Consider the following 17,444-nt stretch of genomic DNA (forward strand, 5'->3'; position numbering starts at 1 on the left):
AAAAAGTGGGCGCGGTTGTAGTCTTTTGTAGTTCTTTTGATATCACCTCTGACCCTTCGTGAGCTGTCATTTGATTGGTCAAAAGTTCATAGCACAACTTTCCACTCCTCCTTCAAGTTGGGGTTAAAATTGCCAATGTGCGGATCACTGGGGACTAAAACGCAGAAAGAAACATCTCCAAACTGTCAGACGAGGACAAGAGCCACCCACGACCACGAGTGACAAGAAAGGTCAGCATTTTATATATTTAGCGAGTCACTTATGCTTGTTTATATTGACCTTTCAACTTCAAGCAGCCATGTTGCCAAACTAGCGAAATTTATGTCACGTGCCCTTATTAGTTTTACCTGCGGCTCCATTGTAAGAATTTTCAGCCTATTTGAGAAGTTGTGGTGGTTTCCATATTTGTTCAAGAAACCAAAACGAAATGCGTGACAAATGTAGTGACTGGTAGTGAATTCGTCATCTGGGGTAAAGTTCATCATCCAGAAAGTGGATGAAAAGTCAGCTGCCGTGTCACTCCTACAGTCGCACTGCGCCCCTCTTCTGGGGACTATTTGACTCCCAAATATATTGGAATAAATTATGTAATTCACGAAGGCCTAAGGCAGAATTTATTTTGTATTTATGCAGTCCAGATTTGCTTATGGAGCACATTTAAAAACGGGTTTGACCAAAGTGCTGTACTGTTTAGTGAAGTGTTAATAGTTGAATTCTGTATATTAAGTATATTTTTCAGATACTACAGGATATTTGAACATTACTATAGTTCTTAATTGACTAACATAATTATTTATGTATGCCAGTCACATGTGGTGACAGGCAAAATAATTAAATGCTCTTCCTTTTTGAATGTTGATTTAAAAAAAAAAAAAAAGGAATTTGAAAGTGAAGACTTAAAATCATATGAGTTTTTTTTTGTCCAACTTATCAGGTCCCATAAGTAAATGTAAGTTATGATGAGCTCATCATTATTTCCCCCCAAAATTGCTTTTTAGGACACTTGTTTGGTGTATGTCTGAAACTATTAATCGAAAAATATGATGACCTCAGTCGTAGCAAAATCTGTATCTCAAAGGTTTGAAGTAATCATTTTTCCACATTGACTAATGTTATCTGAGACACGCAGGAAGTGAATCGACATTGTAGCGGCGAGATCAGGAGGAAAGAGTGTAAAAGACGGACTGTACAAACATTTGGATCATTTTCACATTTAAAAAAAAAAAAAAAAATGAAATGTGTGTACTGCAAAGCAGAAATAAGTAACGTACCACAACAGCATGTGTACAGTACTATCGCTAGCACAAGATATGTTAGTCAATTTAGTTTAGTTTATAGTTTAACCCTCTCTTGCTAGTTTTTTAAAAATGACTGAGTGGTCAAGAATAGACAGTCACCCGGGAACTTTCAAAAAATGTAATACATAGACAGTAACAATATGACTAATATTTTCATACACAAGCTGCTACCAAGAACTGGCGCTCAAAATGGAGACTGGCTAACGGTTAGCCAGTTAACAGCCACCCGCTAACGTGAACGCTACACTCTCGAGTGCCGTGTCACTCACCAGGCGAGGCGACTACCTTTTTAAAGCCACACACACTCAAAGTCAGAGATGATATCGTGAGGACGGTGACCCAAAGTGGACAATGATATTACCACGTTCAGAATTAGTTGTTAACGAATGTAAAATTGATTAATAGCCAATTATTTCGTGGGCTAATCGGTAGAATCTTTGGTTTTTCAAATAAAAATAGCCGTAGCCTTAGTTTGGTGATGCGGCACAAGAGGTTTCTAATGTCAAATGGCCATCTTGGCTCAATAAATGTTGGGAAACACCGTTTTAGATAAGGGATGACTGATTGTACTACTTTAAAGCATTGTCACCAGTTTCTTTCTGATATGCCAGTTGGCCCATGGAGTTCAAAGGTCATTTCAGCACAGCTGCGTCTCATTGTGTCAAAAGAAAACACAGAAAATAACTTGCAATGAGGTCAAATTAAATTTGATTGTTATGTAATCCTGTAGTTTTTTTTTTTTTGTTTTGTTTCTCGAGTGTAGATGACATCCTTTCCTTGGAACGTTTCAATTTAATCAGGAAGTCCCCATTGCAATAAAACTAGTGATCACGCGCCGGCTGTCGAAACCCGTTGCCCGACCGAGCTGTTGCAACAGAATGACATGTCGCAGTCATGGTGCACCGGGCGATGTCACCCTTGACCACATCAATGACAAGACGGTGATCGCACTTATGGGGTAATAAAACAAGCGCACCCTCGACAATGCAAGTAAGCTTGGTGAAGTGTCGATTCAGAGCTTGAGCAAGGCAGCGATAATCAAATTTCTACTACAGCAGAACCTACTGACCCACATGTACAGCCTATATTTTAGTATTTCTTCCATAAAAGTGCAATATTATATTCCCAGCAGTCTCATTTTCTACATTTCGTTTTACTCAGCCGCACTTCCTTGAGTACGTTAGATTGTTTGTCCAATCAGATTTCGTCCTTGTCGTCAGATTCAGTTTCAATGGCCAAGTGTGTAAAAATCCACAAGGAATTTTTCTCCGGCAAGTCGGTGCTGTCCTGGTACGACATTCAGAACAAAGAACATAGCAACGAGAACAAGAGACGTTTCTGTTTATAAGAACTATTCCTTCTAAAAAGACGTGCAAGATGTAAAATCGATATAATCGTGTTAATAGTGTCAATTGTGCAAGTGGGGCAGTTGAAAGTGATGAATCGTGAGGTGTACAAAATATGAAAAATAAATGTTTTTTTTTTTTTTTTTTAAACTAATACTGGTTGGACCAGCAGGATGTGAGTGAGTGTCCCAACATGGCACAAGGCAGAAAAAATAGTAGGTTCACATTTAATGACTTAATTGCTACTTTTGACTTTGATTGATCTGTAGCGCTTTCCCGACGGAAGGACCTGGAAGAGCTCGTGGCCAAGATGTGGAGGGTCCGAAAGGACCCTGGCTGCACTGGACCGAGATCGCGTTGCGTGCGAGTCCTTCATAGTTGGTAGCGTGGTGCCGACGAGTTTGTCCTTTTTTGGTGGCGGCCCCAAACCAGACTGACCGCTGTGTAGAACTGTTCGAGCAGCTCTTGTGACAGGCCGTGCTTCCTCAGAAGCCGCAAGAAGGACGTCCTTTCCTGGGCTTCTTTGAGGGTGGAGTTGTTCGTCCTCCGAGACTGTAATTCGCAAGAACTTGAAGAGCTCAACGCTTGACACAAGACAGTTGGACAGCCTCAGGGGCAGCTGCGGTGACGGATGCCTCCCGAAGTCCACAATCATCTCCACGGTCTTTGGAGTGTTCAACACCCAGGTTGTCTCGCCACTTCCTGTCGATCCGCAGTCTCGTCGCCCTCTTTGACGAGGCCGATGACCGTGGTGTCATCTGCGAACTTCAGGAGTTTGGCAGTCGGATGCCACGAGGTGCAGTCGTTCGTGTAGAGCGAGAAGAGCAGAGGGGAGAGGACACAGCCTTGGGGTGCGCCGGTCCGCTTTGGTATCATTATGAGTGCGAATGTTCGTCTCTATGCGCCCAGCGATTGGCTGACTACCGCTTCAAGGTGTACCCTGCCTCGTGCCCAATGATAGCGAGGGATAGGCTCCAGAACTCCTGAAACTCTTGTGAGGATAAGCGGCTAAGAAAATTGATGGATGGATTTCAAATTCATTCTCATATGGCCAGGGAGCTCCCCCTTGATGATGTCATCTTCTTTCCATTTTTTTTGTTTTGGGGGGGGGGGTCAAGGCAAACTTCAACTAGCAAAATGAATCTACAACAATCCCACACATGAATACATTTAATAATGCATTATATTTATATTTTTGTTTTATTCCTGTAATTTGTTTGTTTGGTGGTGGTAAAGTTGTGTAAATCCCAGCTCCCAAATGCCACAGCTCGCACACTCTTTGTGACTAACAAGCAATGTGACTTATGACTCTTGTCTTCATTTTTCTTTTTGGAGATTGAATTCAGTCGTAGCAACAATGGCAGACGGCGTGAAAACTATTGAGGCTGGCGCTGGAGCTACCGGAGACCAGCAGGTGAGGTGCACCGTGACCCAAAACGACACCATTTACAAAGCCAGGAGCTTTATAAGTAGCACTGTATTATTATTATTATTATGAATTTATGTTTTCTAGAATGTTGTTTCACGGGTCGGCAACCTGCCGCTGGTGAGTTCCGCTTGCGACGCAGTCTGCAACGCCTACACGAGCACCAAAGACAGCGTTCCCATGCTAAAGGGCGTGATGGATGCGGCCGAAAGCGGCGTCCGGACTCTCGGGGCAGCTGCCGCCACGGGAACCAAGCCCCTTTTGAACATTATTGAACCGCAGCGTAGGTCTTGGGTGAAATCTGAATGGGGGTCTTCGGTTTGTGACGCGCGACGCGGTTCAGTCAAATAGTTACACACTTCCACTCAGCTATTGCTGTACTCTCTATTTTATGGCTAAGTATTTTGCACGTCATTATGACCGCGTTCGCTCCGGTTAAGGTTCTGTAGAAATTCAGGTTATGTCACAGGTGTCAAACTCAGGGCCCGGGGGCCAGATTCGGCCCTGTGCATGATTTTATGTGGTCCGCGGAGCCAAATCTAGAGTGTCAATTTTTTTGATTCTTGCAAAATCTGTTCCAAAATTTCAAATTATTATAAATGATGAAGTTGAGATGTTATAAGCATTTTTGTTTGTTTTGTTACCAGTTGAAAAACACTTTGCCCTTGATTCCTGACTCCAAAACTAGTTCGTAAATGTCACATCGGCCCTCTGCGGGAAGTCAGAACTACAATGCGGCCCGTGAGAAAAATTTGACGCCCCCGGGTTATGTCAATGTCCTAACCTGAGCATCCCCATTAGCGCGGCGCCGCTAACTCATAGTCTGACATTTTGCAACGCACAAAGCAAACGCGTTGTGTTGTGCACGCTTCACAGTGGCGACGGTGAATGAATACGCCATGAAAGGTCTGGACAAGATGGAGCAGAAGTTGCCTATTCTTCAGCAGCCGGCACAAAAGGTCAGAAAATGACGACTATTTTGCCACAAACATTTTGACCCAATTTTGTTGTTGATGTGGCACATTTTCTTTCTCCACTGATCCCTGTAACACCAACGAATAATCATATATCATGCTAGCGTATGTAATGAAAAGAGCTGTTGATGTTAGAAATGATTTTAAATTATAATTACGCAATCATAAAGATACAACCCATTCTGGCATACCTTGTTCTTTCAAGGCATTCCCCCACCCCCATACAGTAAACAAATTCAATTACCGTAATTTCCGGCCTACAAGCCGCAACTTTTTTCACTCTTTCATCCCTGTGGTGATGCGGCGCTAGCGTTAGCGCACCTGGCTATAAGCCTCGACACACAGAGTTTAATGTTAGCACCTGGGTAATGCTAGTCCCCCGCTAACACTAGCGCCGCACTACCATTAAACTCTTTCTGTGTACCGAGGCTTATAACCAGGTGCGCTCTGTAGGCCGGGAATTACGGTAAATCAATTTGAGGTCAAACTATTGTTGTCATAAAAACATTTAAAACTGTAAATGTTTTAAGTGGCATTTTAACATAACAAACCATTGTGAAAGTTTCCATAGCGACTGTTAGATGATTGGTTGAAGCCCTGGAGGGGCTAATCTCAGGAAGGGGTAAAACTGTGCCAAACAAATGCGCGTTCATCTCAGATGACACGCTGTGGCGATCCCTAACGGGACAAGCCGAAAGGAAAATAAGTTTTATTTGCTATGCACTGCTACTGTAAACAGAGCACCCTTTTAATAATAATATTAATAAAAGAAATTCCCCTGCTCCATTCAGGTGGTGTCAGACACGGTCGGAATTGTGTGCCAGTCGGTGACTGGCGCCAAAGACAGCGTGGTCGGGGCCGTGATGGGCGGCGTGGAGAAGACCCGGGCGGCCGTCAGCGGCGGCATCAGCACCGTGATGAGCACCAGCGTGGGCCAGATGGTCAGCAGCGGGGTGGGCTTGGCCCTCACCCGCTCCGAGGACTGGGTGGACCAAAACCTGCCACTGACCGAGAGAGAACTGGGTACGTGGTCTTTGGGATTGGTCAGTTAAATCGTGTGGTCTGACGCTTCCACTGTCAACAGATGGACCTCGACCTACAAGTTTAAGATGTTTCAAAAGAACAAAAATAGCACTGAATTGACTGAAACTTTATTAGAGAATGGGAATAAAGTTTAAAAAAATAATAATAATAATATAATTACTCGACATAGTTTACCACAACTGACCGATACAAAACCCGCATCACTGCAGACGCTGCACCGATCCATCTGTCGATTTCCCCCACTCATGAACAAGACCCCAACATACTTGAACTACTCCACTTGGGGCAGGACCTCCTCCCCGACTCTTTTCACTTTATTCATGCAGGGGCTAATCTGAAATTCGCTAGTAACTAAAAAGCAAAATGCGACTTTAAGTTGGGGCACTTGTTCGTCAAGGGATCTGCCGCAAAGAACAACACTATGACTGGACTCTAGCTCCTCATGTGACTCACTAGGCCAAGCCCCCAATGCCACAAATCCAACACAATTTGACACAATAGAGTCCTGTTCGTCATGAACAATGTGTTTTTGGGGGGGTGTAACATTTTCAATTTATCCTACTGTGGAAATGGACTGGATATGCAGTGAAAATGAATTACCGTAATTTCCGGCCTACAAGCCGGGACTATTTTCACACGCTTTCAATCCTGCAGTTAGTCAGTTAATGCTAGCGTTAGCGTTTATGCGGCGCTTGCATTAGCGTTTATGCGGCGCTAGTGTTAGCGTTAGCACACTTGGTTAAACTCTTTGTGTACCGAGGCTTATAACCAGGTACGCTGTCGGCCGGGAATTACGGTGCAAGCGTCTCACAGAATGGTTTAAATTTATCAAGGATTGTACTGTGCCGATTTAGGCGTATGAATGTACGTGAAATCAAGAGATATTACTCCTTAACTTGGTTTCCAGCTGCTGTGGGTGAGCCTGCCACTTGCCAGGTGTCGTCAACCACCCCCAGCTACTTCGTCCGTCTGGGAAACCTCTCGGCCAAGGTGCAGGAGCGAGCCCTCCAGCAATCCCTCACGCGGGCTCGACGAGCCAGGGACACCACACGCGCCGCGGTGGCCCAGCTGTCCAGCACCCTGGACCTGCTAGAGACCGCCCGCACCGGGATGGCTTCAGGCAGCCACCAGATAGGCGGCGCAATAGAGCAGCTGCAGCAGCGCTGGACTGAGTGGAGCCAGAAGCAACCTGGAGGCGGGCAGCCGGTTTCCGACGGGCAGCCGGATTCCGACGGGAGCCAGGATGAGGCGCAGGTCAGTGCTTTGAAAAGGCTCCATCCAGGTTCATCTTACAACATATTTCACAGAATCTCTTGGACACTAAGGAGGAAATTACCGTCCTAGCTGAAAGATCAGTTTTATTTATAATACAGTGAAAATCCACAATAGTGTAATCCATGCAACAACTTGAGTTTTACGGCTGCCACACCACATTTAAGATATTTAAAGGGTTTTAAAGTACTGTCTTCCTTAAAAGTTAGTCGTCACTGGCACTTTTCCAAAGTCAGAAACTGTATTCGTGACTGGCAGTTGAAGTTTACTGAAGGACTGACATAATTAATTAAGTTATACTGTATATTGAAACACAACAATCTTCAACAAAAGCCCTTTAGATTAAAGCGAACCAATAAGGCAAAACACCATAGACGGGCAAATGGAAAATAGCTAGCTGCACCTAAGTTCACATACAGGACAGCAATACATAAACCAAACACCGCTTCATTCAACTTCAACACATCACTGGGAAATACTGTTCAGCCGATAATTTGCACCATAAATCACTAATTATGCTTTCGTTAATTTAAAATGGCAGACCCGTCAACCAAACATGAAGGGCTTAAATACCTCACAAAAGTAAACTGTGCTTCCCCAAATCTTCACAGAATTTGAAGTCTCCAAAAGTTAATAGTTGTCAACCTACTTTAAATTGGTTTTCGTCCAAAAACAAGATGTTGGCAGGGTTCACTACATCCGTTTTCTGAGCCGCTTATCCTCACTAGGGTCGCGGGAGTGCTGGAGCCTATCTCAGCTATCATCGGGCGGGATTCGGGGTACACCCTGAAGTGGTTGCCAGCCAATCGCAGGGCACATGGAGACGGACAATTTAGGGTCTCCAATTAAGGCATGTTTTTAGGGTTTTGGGAGGAACCCGGAAAACCCCCAGACTCATACCGGTTCTCGTTGTTTTCCACAGCGTTTGGAGTGGCGTGTGCTGTCCATGGCGCGGGGCCTGAGCGAGCAGCTGCGTTCGGCGAGCTCCAACGTGGTGTCGAGCGCTCAGGGTCTGCCGGGAGCCGTGCAGGATCAGCTGAGCAGAGCCCGACGCTCGGCCGACGAGCTGCAGGCCTCCCTGGTTGACGCCGGCTCCCTCACGCCTCTCCTCCTGGAGAAGAGCCGCCAGCACTTGAGCCAAGTACGGATTTCGCCGCGTCGCCGGTGACAGACTGGACTGCGCCGTGTGTCAAACCTCAAGTTTTCAACTATTTTCTAGGTTCAACAGTCTCTGGATGGTGTCACGGAGTACTTGCTCAACAACACGCCGCTCAACTGGCTGGTGGGACCCTTCGCCCCGATGATCACGGAGAGGATGGGGGAAGACGCGGAGACGGCCCAGCAGAAGTCAAACGCTTAGTCGGCCTTTTTACATTTACACTAATTATTAAAAAAAAAAAAAAAAAAAAAAAAGAGCATTTCACACCCTCCCAAATGTTTTCAAAATAATTAACTCTAACCCCGCCCAAAAAATTGTCATTTACGCTTAAAGATTTTTATTTTATTTTTTTTCTAAAATGCACTGGAAGTTTCAGCAAGTAATTGAGGATGGCAACGGACTATAAAACATATTTTGTCAATTGTTTGACACACAACATAGACTGGTGTTACTACTTACATCTAATGGCAAACAAAACAAATTGGAAGTGACATCATCGTGTTGAAATGTGGAATGTATTCGCGCTTTGTAATAATTTCACGACTGTACTCCATTTTCGTGACTGACATCACGGCTCGGCTTCACTAAACGACGGGGTCCACAATATTTCCCAAAGGTCTCTGATTAATCAAACAACGTTTCATTTCATATCTTTGCTACGCAACGAAGCAAATTCATTCTTTGGCATTGTGGTCTTTCAATGTTTTTCTCAGTGCACTTTATTGTTGCATATTTTCGAAGCTTGATTTTTCTGTCTTTAACATTTTAAAAAGTGTCTTTGGCACAAAGCACACTTTTGTAACCCTTTGTTGTCACGAGGTTTCAGTGTTATGTGCGAAACGATTCGCAGAATAAAATGTCGGTCACGGAGTTGGATGTTTTGTTGACCCCACGCCCCCCCCCCCCTTCCCCACTTCTTACCGTGTTGCTGCGTGGTGACGTCACGCCCGTTGTTTCCAATGTCGGCTGCTGTCGTCCTCGCGTAGGAGGCCGCTGCTCGGCGCACAACTTCTCCCGAGGACAAAATATCCAGCTCCAGGTCGTCGACAGCCGCCGGTACCGCGACGCCCAGGTACCCGCCGCCCCGACTCCCGTGTCAATGTCGGCTTGCGTCGTTATTCAAGCGCGGACCTTCCGCGTCTCGCAGATAACGTTAGCATCCGTGCTAACGCTAGCCGGCGGCTAACACTTTTTTTTTTTTTTTTGTTCGATTCTTGACACAAGGGGAATTTATTTACCAGGGAGCTTTTGTTAACTTACTATCGGCGTTTGGCCGCGATAAAACTCAACTGCGTGTCCTATGAGGTTTGGGGGGGAGAAATGAGCATTTTTGTTTGCTGAACCTCGTTTGCTGCTGCTGCTGCTGCTCGACATTGTTTCCTGCTGGAGACTCAACTCAAAGCGCCCGTTCACACTGGCTCATCTTTAAAAAAAAAATAGAAATGACATTCCAGCCAAATCTTTGCAGTTTATATGCTATAAAACACACAACAATAAATGTATTTCAAGTTCGTTTTAACGTATACCTCTTCTCCATTTGTTGTTGCTCCTTTGGGTATTTAATACTTAATGTAAAGTAATCCCGGTTGAGTTCCGACAAGATTTGGGCAGATTCCTGCTCAAATGAGGGCGATTTCCCCCCCATTCTTGCCCGACCCTCGCACGCCCGTTAATTGAATCACATTTACGTCGCGTTTAATTGACGGGACACTTTTATTTCGTTTTAAATCAGAATGTTTGCGCTTTGTACCGAGCTGACGACGTGTTCGTTTTCGTAGGCAGGTTCGAGTTATGTTCCGGCTTAAATTAAAAAAAAATGCACCCATTCCAAGAAAGCGAAGCGAAAATTCCAAACTCGTTGGCTTTTGGTGACGTCACCCGCCATCCCGTCGGTAAACTCGGCTCATTTATTCATTTTTTTCCCCCCTCCCGTCTGTCGTTCAACTGGACTTTATGACAAAGTACGTGGCCCGGATGACACAGGGAACGAGGTAAAGTGCGAACGTGGGGGAGCGCCACTGACTAACAGGACACTTTATATCCCGCTGCACAGGCGCCCAACACGGTATACACACGCACGCACACGGGCTTCGTGCATGGGTGGGAGGCCTTCCATCCCATTTAGCTTCTGCAAACTTCACCTTGACATGCACATGGGCAAATTTGCATTGCTCGCTATGTAAATAGCGTCCCAAGTGGAGTGTTTTACTGCCGAAAGACCCTCACACACGGCTGATCTTCTGTGCAAAAAAAAAAGAAAAGAAAAAAGTTAAGTTTTGCCTTATTAAAAGTGGACTTTGGATTTGTCGGCTTATTTGTCCTCAATAACTCCGAAGTCCGGCCGGCTCGCTTTGAGTGACCGTTGCCGTCTCACTTTTTTCAGGAAGATCCTTCTCCCGTCTCCCCCTCGCCCTCTCTGTCGGAGCATGGCTCAGGAGACCAATCAGACCCAGGTGCCGATGCTTTGCACGATGGGATGCGGTTTCTACGGTAACCCCCGCAACAACGGCATGTGCTCGGTCTGCTACAAGGAACACCTGCAGAGACAACAGGGAGGGGGGAGAGCCAGTCCCCCGGGGGAGAAAGGTAGGACGGAGGGACGAGCCGGGATGGCGCGTGAATGCTTAAAGAAAAAAAAAAAAAAAGAAATATGAGAAATGGAGTCGCTCCACACAGTTTCCCAACATGCACACAATCAAGCAAATGTCAAGAAAAGTATAACTCGCCACGGCTGCGTGTCAAAATATCAAATCTGAATGGATTTACATGTTTACATACATCAAGCTCGTTCCTGCGACACAAGTGTCTGTTTTCTGTGATACATGTTAAGAGTTATGAATCGGCGAAACTGATTGAAATGCAGCAATTTATGGATAATTTCTTGAAACTCTGACAATTGAGTTTGAGATTTTATTTTTTTCAAACTCCCGCAACTTAATCTTTATCGTACTATCCAAATGTTGCCATCAATGGAATGCTTGCTAACCATTGGAACAGACAGCATTTCATAAGCTTAAAAAAACTTGATGAATTATTACCAAAGTCAAATCAGAGCATTTGGGATGCAAAGTATCCATGGAAAAAAATGAAAAGCAGCAAATGACGGAGGACTCCATGAGTTGTACAATTTAGCCATCCATCCATTTTCTTTGCCGCTTATCCTCACAAGGGTTGCGGGGAGCGCTAGAGCCTATCCCAGCTGTCGACGGGCAGGAGGCGGGATACACCCTAAACTGGTCGCGAGCCAATCACAGGGCACATCGAGACAGTCGCACTCACAATCACACCTAGGGGCAATTTAGAGTGTCCAATTAATGTTGCATGTTTCTGGAATGTGGGAGGAAGCCGGAGTGCCCACCCGTCGAAAACCCACACAGGCACGGGGAGAACATGCAAACTCCACGCAGCCAAGGCCGGGATCGAACGCGGGTCCTCAGAATTGTGAGGCCAGCGCTTTACCAGCTGAGCCACCGTGCCTGTACAATACAATGTGGAGTAAATATAACAGTTATGAGTCATTTGTAGTTGATAAAATTTATGAAATGAGCGCCGGAAGTGAAATGTGAGGGGTCAGCGGCGCGTCGGAGTAACATCGCAAGGGACCAGAAAATTTACATAAATTGACCAAATTTCGCAGAAGCATAAAAAGTCATATAACACGAAACTTAACGTGTTCACCTTTGACGTATGTCCAGTAGACAATTGGGCAATTTTAGCGTTGTGGGTGAAGCTAGGGCATGTGAGCTACGTCATTAGGCGTCAAGTGGAAGAGCGTGCAAGGCGCTACGTCAACCTAGCATTGATAGAAGATTGGTTGGAGGTAAATTCGGTTCGGATCAATTTTTGATATCGGATAATTTGTCAGTACTTGGGATTCACTGGGTCAGATGGCGTCAGGGCAAAAAGAATCAGACGCTCAGCAACCCGGTGTGTAATCGAGACTATCCTGTCAACGCAGCCGCGACGTCGCCGTCGGGGACGGCGGGGCCCGCCGACGTCGTCGCGGAGGGCACGCCCCCGGCGCCCAGCGCAGAGGCGGCGGCGCGGACCTCACCCGAAGAACCGACATCCAGGTGGGCTTCGCGTAACGGGCCCGTACACCCAAGTCGCTGACGTTCTCAAACGTTTTGAGTGCGAGGGAGAATTTAGAACTCAACAATTAATCAGCTATGTGGAATCATTTTATTTGTCATACCTTGACACGTCACCAGAGCATTACCAAAATTATTATGAAAATGAAGTTATATATTTAATTCCAAGGGAAAAGGAATGTCGTCTTTAGAAGAAGGTGATTTGTTATTTTTTCCAAGAGAAAGTCATAGAAAATTAATGTACAAGGAGGGAGTAATATTCTAGCTAAATAAAATAAAAATGCAACTCTGTTCTTATAATTTGCCTTTTGTTCTGGAAATAAGTCTTTTAAAAATTAACACCTTTTTTTTTTTTTTTGTTAGTAGTATATTTTCCCCATGAATGTAAGACTTTGCATTTGTTGCGCCGTCAGTCCCGGCTCAGCCAGTCCAGTAACTCAACAGATGACGGCCATGAGCATCTCGCAGGACTCGGGCGCCGTCGACTCGGACCGAGCGGAGGCTGACGATGCCGAAGAGGAGGACGAGTCCAGCACCTCAGGTACCAATCCAGCTTCCCAAAGCGGGTTACACGCACACCCGTTTATGACGTCACATCCGACTTTGACATTGTGGGCGAGCCCGCTCCGAACGCGGTTCACCATTTACTTATTAACCTACCGTAATTTCCGGCCTACAAGCCGTGACTTTTTTTCACCCGCTTTCAACCCTGCGGTTTATCCGATGACGCGGCTAATTTGTGCATTTTGTCCTAACGGACGCAAGGGGGCACTCGAGTGAAAAAAGGTTAAGATTGAGACCAGTGGAATATAGGTGCCGAGGAAGTGACTTTTACCGGCCCTGTTAGCACTGCACTAGGGTTAGCGCTGTTCTAGCGTGTTGCTGCTGTGTTACTGGCGTGTCTCAGTGATATTTACCGGTAAATTATTTAACTGGCCCTGTTAGTGTAAGCGCGGCGCTAGCGTTAGTGGTGCTAGCATTAGTGCAGTGCTAGCGTGTTGCTGCTGTGTTACTGGTGTGTCTCAGTGATATTTACTGGTAAATTTTAATTTAACTGGCCCTGTTAGTGTAAGCACGGCGCTAGCGTTAGCACTAGCGTTAGCATGGCACTAGCGTTAGCGCAGTGCTAGCGTGTTGCTGCTGTGTTACTGGCATGTCTCAGTGATATTTACCGGTAAATTTAATTTTAATCGGCCCTGTTAGTGTTAGCGCAGGGCTAGCGTTAGCGCCGTGCTAGCGTTAGTGCCACTCTAGCGTGTTGCTGCTGTGTTGCTGGCGTGTCTCAGTGATATTTACCGGTAAATTTAATTTTAACTGGCCCTGTTAGTGTAAGCGCGGCGCTAGCGTTAGCGCCACGCTGGCGTTAGCGCAGTGCTAGCGTGTTGCTGCTGTGTTGCTGGCGTGTCTCAGTGATATTTACCGGTAAATTTAATTTTAATCGCCCCTGTTAGTGTTAGCGCGGTGCTAGCGTTACCGCCGTGCTATTGTTCGTGCCACTCTAGCGTGTTGCTGCTGTGTTGCTGGCATGTCTCAGTGATATTTACCGGTAAATTAAATTTTAACTGGCCCTGTTAGTGTAAGCGCAGCGTTAGCGCAGTGCTAGCATGTTGCTGGCGTGTCTGTGATATTTACCGGTAAATTTAATTTTAACTGGCCCTGTTAGTGTAAGCGCAGCGTTAGCGCAGTGCTAGCGTGTTGCTGGCGTGTCTGTGATATTTACCGGTAAATTTAATTTTAACTGGCCCTGTTAGTGTAAGCGCAGCGTTAGCGCAGTGCTAGCGTGTTGCTGGCGTGTCTGTGATATTTACCGGTAAATTTAATTTTAACTGGCCCTGTTAGTGTAAGCGCAGCGTTAGCGCAGTGCTAGCGTGTTGCTGGCGTGTCTCAGTGATATTTACCGGTAAATTTAATTTTAACTGGCCTTGTTATCGTTAGCGCGGCGCTAGCGTTAAACTCTTTCTATGTACTGCCTTTCTTTGTAAATATCTCGCGTTTCAATGTGGGTTTCACTGTACGCACTTGCGGCTTTTACATATATATTTTTTTTTTCTGCTGAACCTAAACTCCACATTGTTTAGTTTTCGACCCAATGCCGAGAATTGACAACGGGCTGGTTGTGTCTCAACAGAGCCGGCGGGAGAAGCGGCGCAGACCTCCGACGGCGAGCAGACTCCCGATAAAAACAAGAAAAAGAACCGCTGCTTTTCTTGCCGGAAGAAAGTCGGCCTCACCGGTAAGCCCGCCTTTGATTTTGATTTTTTTGTTTATGTATTTTTTTTTAGTACCGTCGAATTTCTCAAATTGTGCCGCAGGGTTCGACTGCCGCTGCGGCAACCTCTTCTGTGCCATCCACCGTTACTCCGACAAACATGACTGTCCCTACGATTACCGAAGCGCCGCCGCCGCCCGCATACGCAAGGAGAACCCCATCGTGGTGGCGGAGAAAATCCAGAAGTTATGAAGACTCGAGTCCGACCACGACGGCAACACGCGTGCGCCTCTCTCGGCGGTTGACAACAACGGTGACGCCCGATATCATGGTGGTCTCGGGGCGGGGGGCGGGGGGCGGGCCATGCAGTCGCAGCCACTGTCCAGACACTTTCCCTTTCTAGCATCGATCTCCACTTGTGACTGAGTGTTTTCTGTATGATTGCGTTCGTATGCTGGAGAAGAGCAGCAGGGGGGCTCGGTGGGCACGCCGTGGGGAGGGGGAGGCGTTAAAATTTTGTTTTGTCGGCTCAACTTTTCCAGCGGGGAGCGCGAGTGCGTGTGTTGTCTTTTTTTTTTTTTTTTATCCCATCCCTGCGAAGAATGAAGAACGGATCACGGGGTCGATTCCCCCCCGCCCTGCGAATCGGGAGCTCGGCGAGACCTTTTCAAGGGCTTCGGATTCTATTCTCCGCTAGTAAAAATGATGTCAACTTCTCCGTCAAATTGGCTACCCCCCCCCCCCCCCGCCTTTTTCAATCGGCACATTTTGGACTTTCTCAGCATTTTCCACCAGTCTTCTCTCTTTGATATCTTGACTTATATCGGGTGCATGAAACTGTTATCTGAGCGGCGGGAGGGCAGGGGATAACTTGACTTAACCGAGTGATTGCATTCCCCCCCTGTTTTAATGAGCGTATGACTTCAGAAGATCTATATTAATATATTGTAGTTAGCTTGTGTGATTGCATTGTATTTATTTTATTTTTTTTTATCCTTTGGTGGGTCCACTGGAGGATTGGCAGCATGTCGGCAAATCGTGTAAGATTTGCAATTTCTTTTTTTTTGTTGAATTCCATCATGATTAAACAATGTAACCATTGTAGAGGAGGGGGGGGGGGGCTTATGTACACACGCTCTTGACCAGTTCAACTGTTGGAATTATGCAAAAAAAAAAACAAAAAAAACGGAATGCTCATTTGGGAGTGATTTGGAAACTGAAGCACAAGAAAAAACGGCAACTTTTGAGCTTCTTACAGACTAGACTTTAAGCATTAGATCTGTAACAGAAGGGATGAGATTTGTTTGACAACATTCACAATTTGGGAACTGGGAGGAACAAATTCTCGAGTTTCGGGACATCGATAGATGTTAACATTATGGGCTGGTATTGTTCAACTGTTCAATGTTTCACTTTTTGTGCTCAACTTCTTGTAACAGGAAATGTAAAGTCATCACATTTTCAATAGTTGCTACGATTCGCTGTCTGAAATTCAACAGCTGTAATTCACAGTCTAAAATTCAACCTGTTACAATTTGCTGTCTAAAATTCAATGTTAACAATTCAACTGGCGATAATTCGCTGTCTAAAATTCCCCATCTGTGCCACCAGGCAGGGTTACTTCAGGTCAGAACCGAACAGCCAGCCAATCCAGTTGCGCTTTCTTAGTATGCGATGTCAGGTGACTAAGAAAGCATAACTGCGATTGGCTGGCTGTTCTGCCGTGGCTCCGACGGTGAATTTTAGACGGCAAATTGTAACAGGTTGAATTTCAGACAGCGAATTGTAGCAACTATTGAAAATGTGATGACTTTACATTTGTAATTCAAGTCCTATTTCACTTTACATTTCAAATTCAAATCCTGGAGCCACTAATCTACTTCCATAGAACCTGAATGTTTAAGATTCACAACAGGTGATTGGGCCAGGAAAATTTGAACAGCCAAATTTGTGCCTTTCTGTGAGTCTTCCAGTCTCACAACGTGCTGATGACATGTCGAAGGTCGGCAGTAAATGTTGAGGCTGGATTAGTCACAGAAGTGTTAAAAAAAAATAAAATGAACCCCCTTTGTAAAATGTCGCCCGTAGCAAAAGTTTCTAATTCCAGTGGAACCTCAGAGTTCAAGTGCCTCAGTTGTACAAAATCTGGTCCGACCAAAAAAATCTGTCTTCGTTTTCGACCCCATCCTTGGTATCTGGATATGGAAGTAAAATATCTGCCACCAGGATTTGAACTTGAAATGTAAAGTGATCACATTTTCAATAGTTTTATTTCAGTGTTAACTTTTCAATGTTAACAATTCAACCGGCTACAATTCGCTGTCTGAAATTCACCGTCTGTGCCAGCAGGCAGGGTTACTTCAGGTCAGAACCAAACAGCCAATCGCAGTCACGCTTTCTTAGTCACGTGATGTCACATGCTAAGAAAGCGTAACTGAATTGGCTGTTTGGTTCTGACCTGAAGTAACCCTGCCTGCTGGCACAGACGGTGAATTTTGGACAGCGAATTGTAGCAACTAATGAAACTGATCACTTTACATTTCAAATTCAAATCCTGCTGGCACATATTTACTTCCATATCTGAACACCCAACCACAAAGCGAAACCCGTGTTAACCGGGTAGCC

General features: G+C 45.5%; 2 protein-coding genes and 1 long non-coding RNA gene across 5 annotated transcripts; 2 read left to right on the forward strand and 1 right to left on the reverse strand.

The window, feature by feature from the left end:
• Nucleotides 1-71: 71 nt before the first annotated feature.
• plin3 (perilipin 3) lies at nt 72-9,389 on the forward strand. 2 transcript variants are annotated; one of them, XM_061824373.1, is made up of 9 exons: nt 72-230; nt 3,980-4,058; nt 4,158-4,190; nt 4,260-4,353; nt 4,947-5,029; nt 5,836-6,067; nt 6,996-7,342; nt 8,283-8,501; nt 8,580-9,389. In XM_061824373.1, exons 2-9 carry the CDS (start codon nt 4,002-4,004, stop codon nt 8,718-8,720), a joined length of 1,206 nt encoding a protein of 401 aa, XP_061680357.1. In that variant the 5' UTR covers nt 72-230; nt 3,980-4,001; the 3' UTR covers nt 8,721-9,389. The 2 variants fall into 2 exon arrangements, with proteins under 2 accessions (XP_061680357.1, XP_061680356.1); XM_061824372.1 differs by having other exon boundaries at nt 4,158-4,353.
• Nucleotides 8,333-9,578, reverse strand: LOC133503139 (uncharacterized). Its single transcript, XR_009795669.1, has 3 exons — nt 9,441-9,578; nt 8,556-8,740; nt 8,333-8,471 (listed from the first exon to the last, which is right to left on the reverse strand). It is a non-coding gene; the product is annotated as an uncharacterized LOC133503139 (long non-coding RNA).
• Nucleotides 9,452-15,837, forward strand: zgc:77486 (uncharacterized protein LOC405808 homolog). 2 transcript variants are annotated; one of them, XM_061824379.1, is made up of 6 exons: nt 9,452-9,591; nt 10,903-11,105; nt 12,478-12,592; nt 13,024-13,151; nt 14,739-14,843; nt 14,923-15,837. In XM_061824379.1, exons 2-6 carry the CDS (start codon nt 10,946-10,948, stop codon nt 15,069-15,071), a joined length of 657 nt encoding a protein of 218 aa, XP_061680363.1. In that variant the 5' UTR covers nt 9,452-9,591; nt 10,903-10,945; the 3' UTR covers nt 15,072-15,837. The 2 variants fall into 2 exon arrangements, with proteins under 2 accessions (XP_061680363.1, XP_061680362.1); XM_061824378.1 differs by lacking the exon at nt 9,452-9,591 and adding an exon at nt 10,378-10,510.
• Nucleotides 15,838-17,444: the final 1,607 nt, after the last annotated feature.

The sequence above is a fragment of the Syngnathoides biaculeatus genome, chromosome 7, assembly GCF_019802595.1.
Source record: "Syngnathoides biaculeatus isolate LvHL_M chromosome 7, ASM1980259v1, whole genome shotgun sequence".
Lineage (NCBI taxonomy): Eukaryota > Metazoa > Chordata > Actinopteri > Syngnathiformes > Syngnathidae > Syngnathoides > Syngnathoides biaculeatus.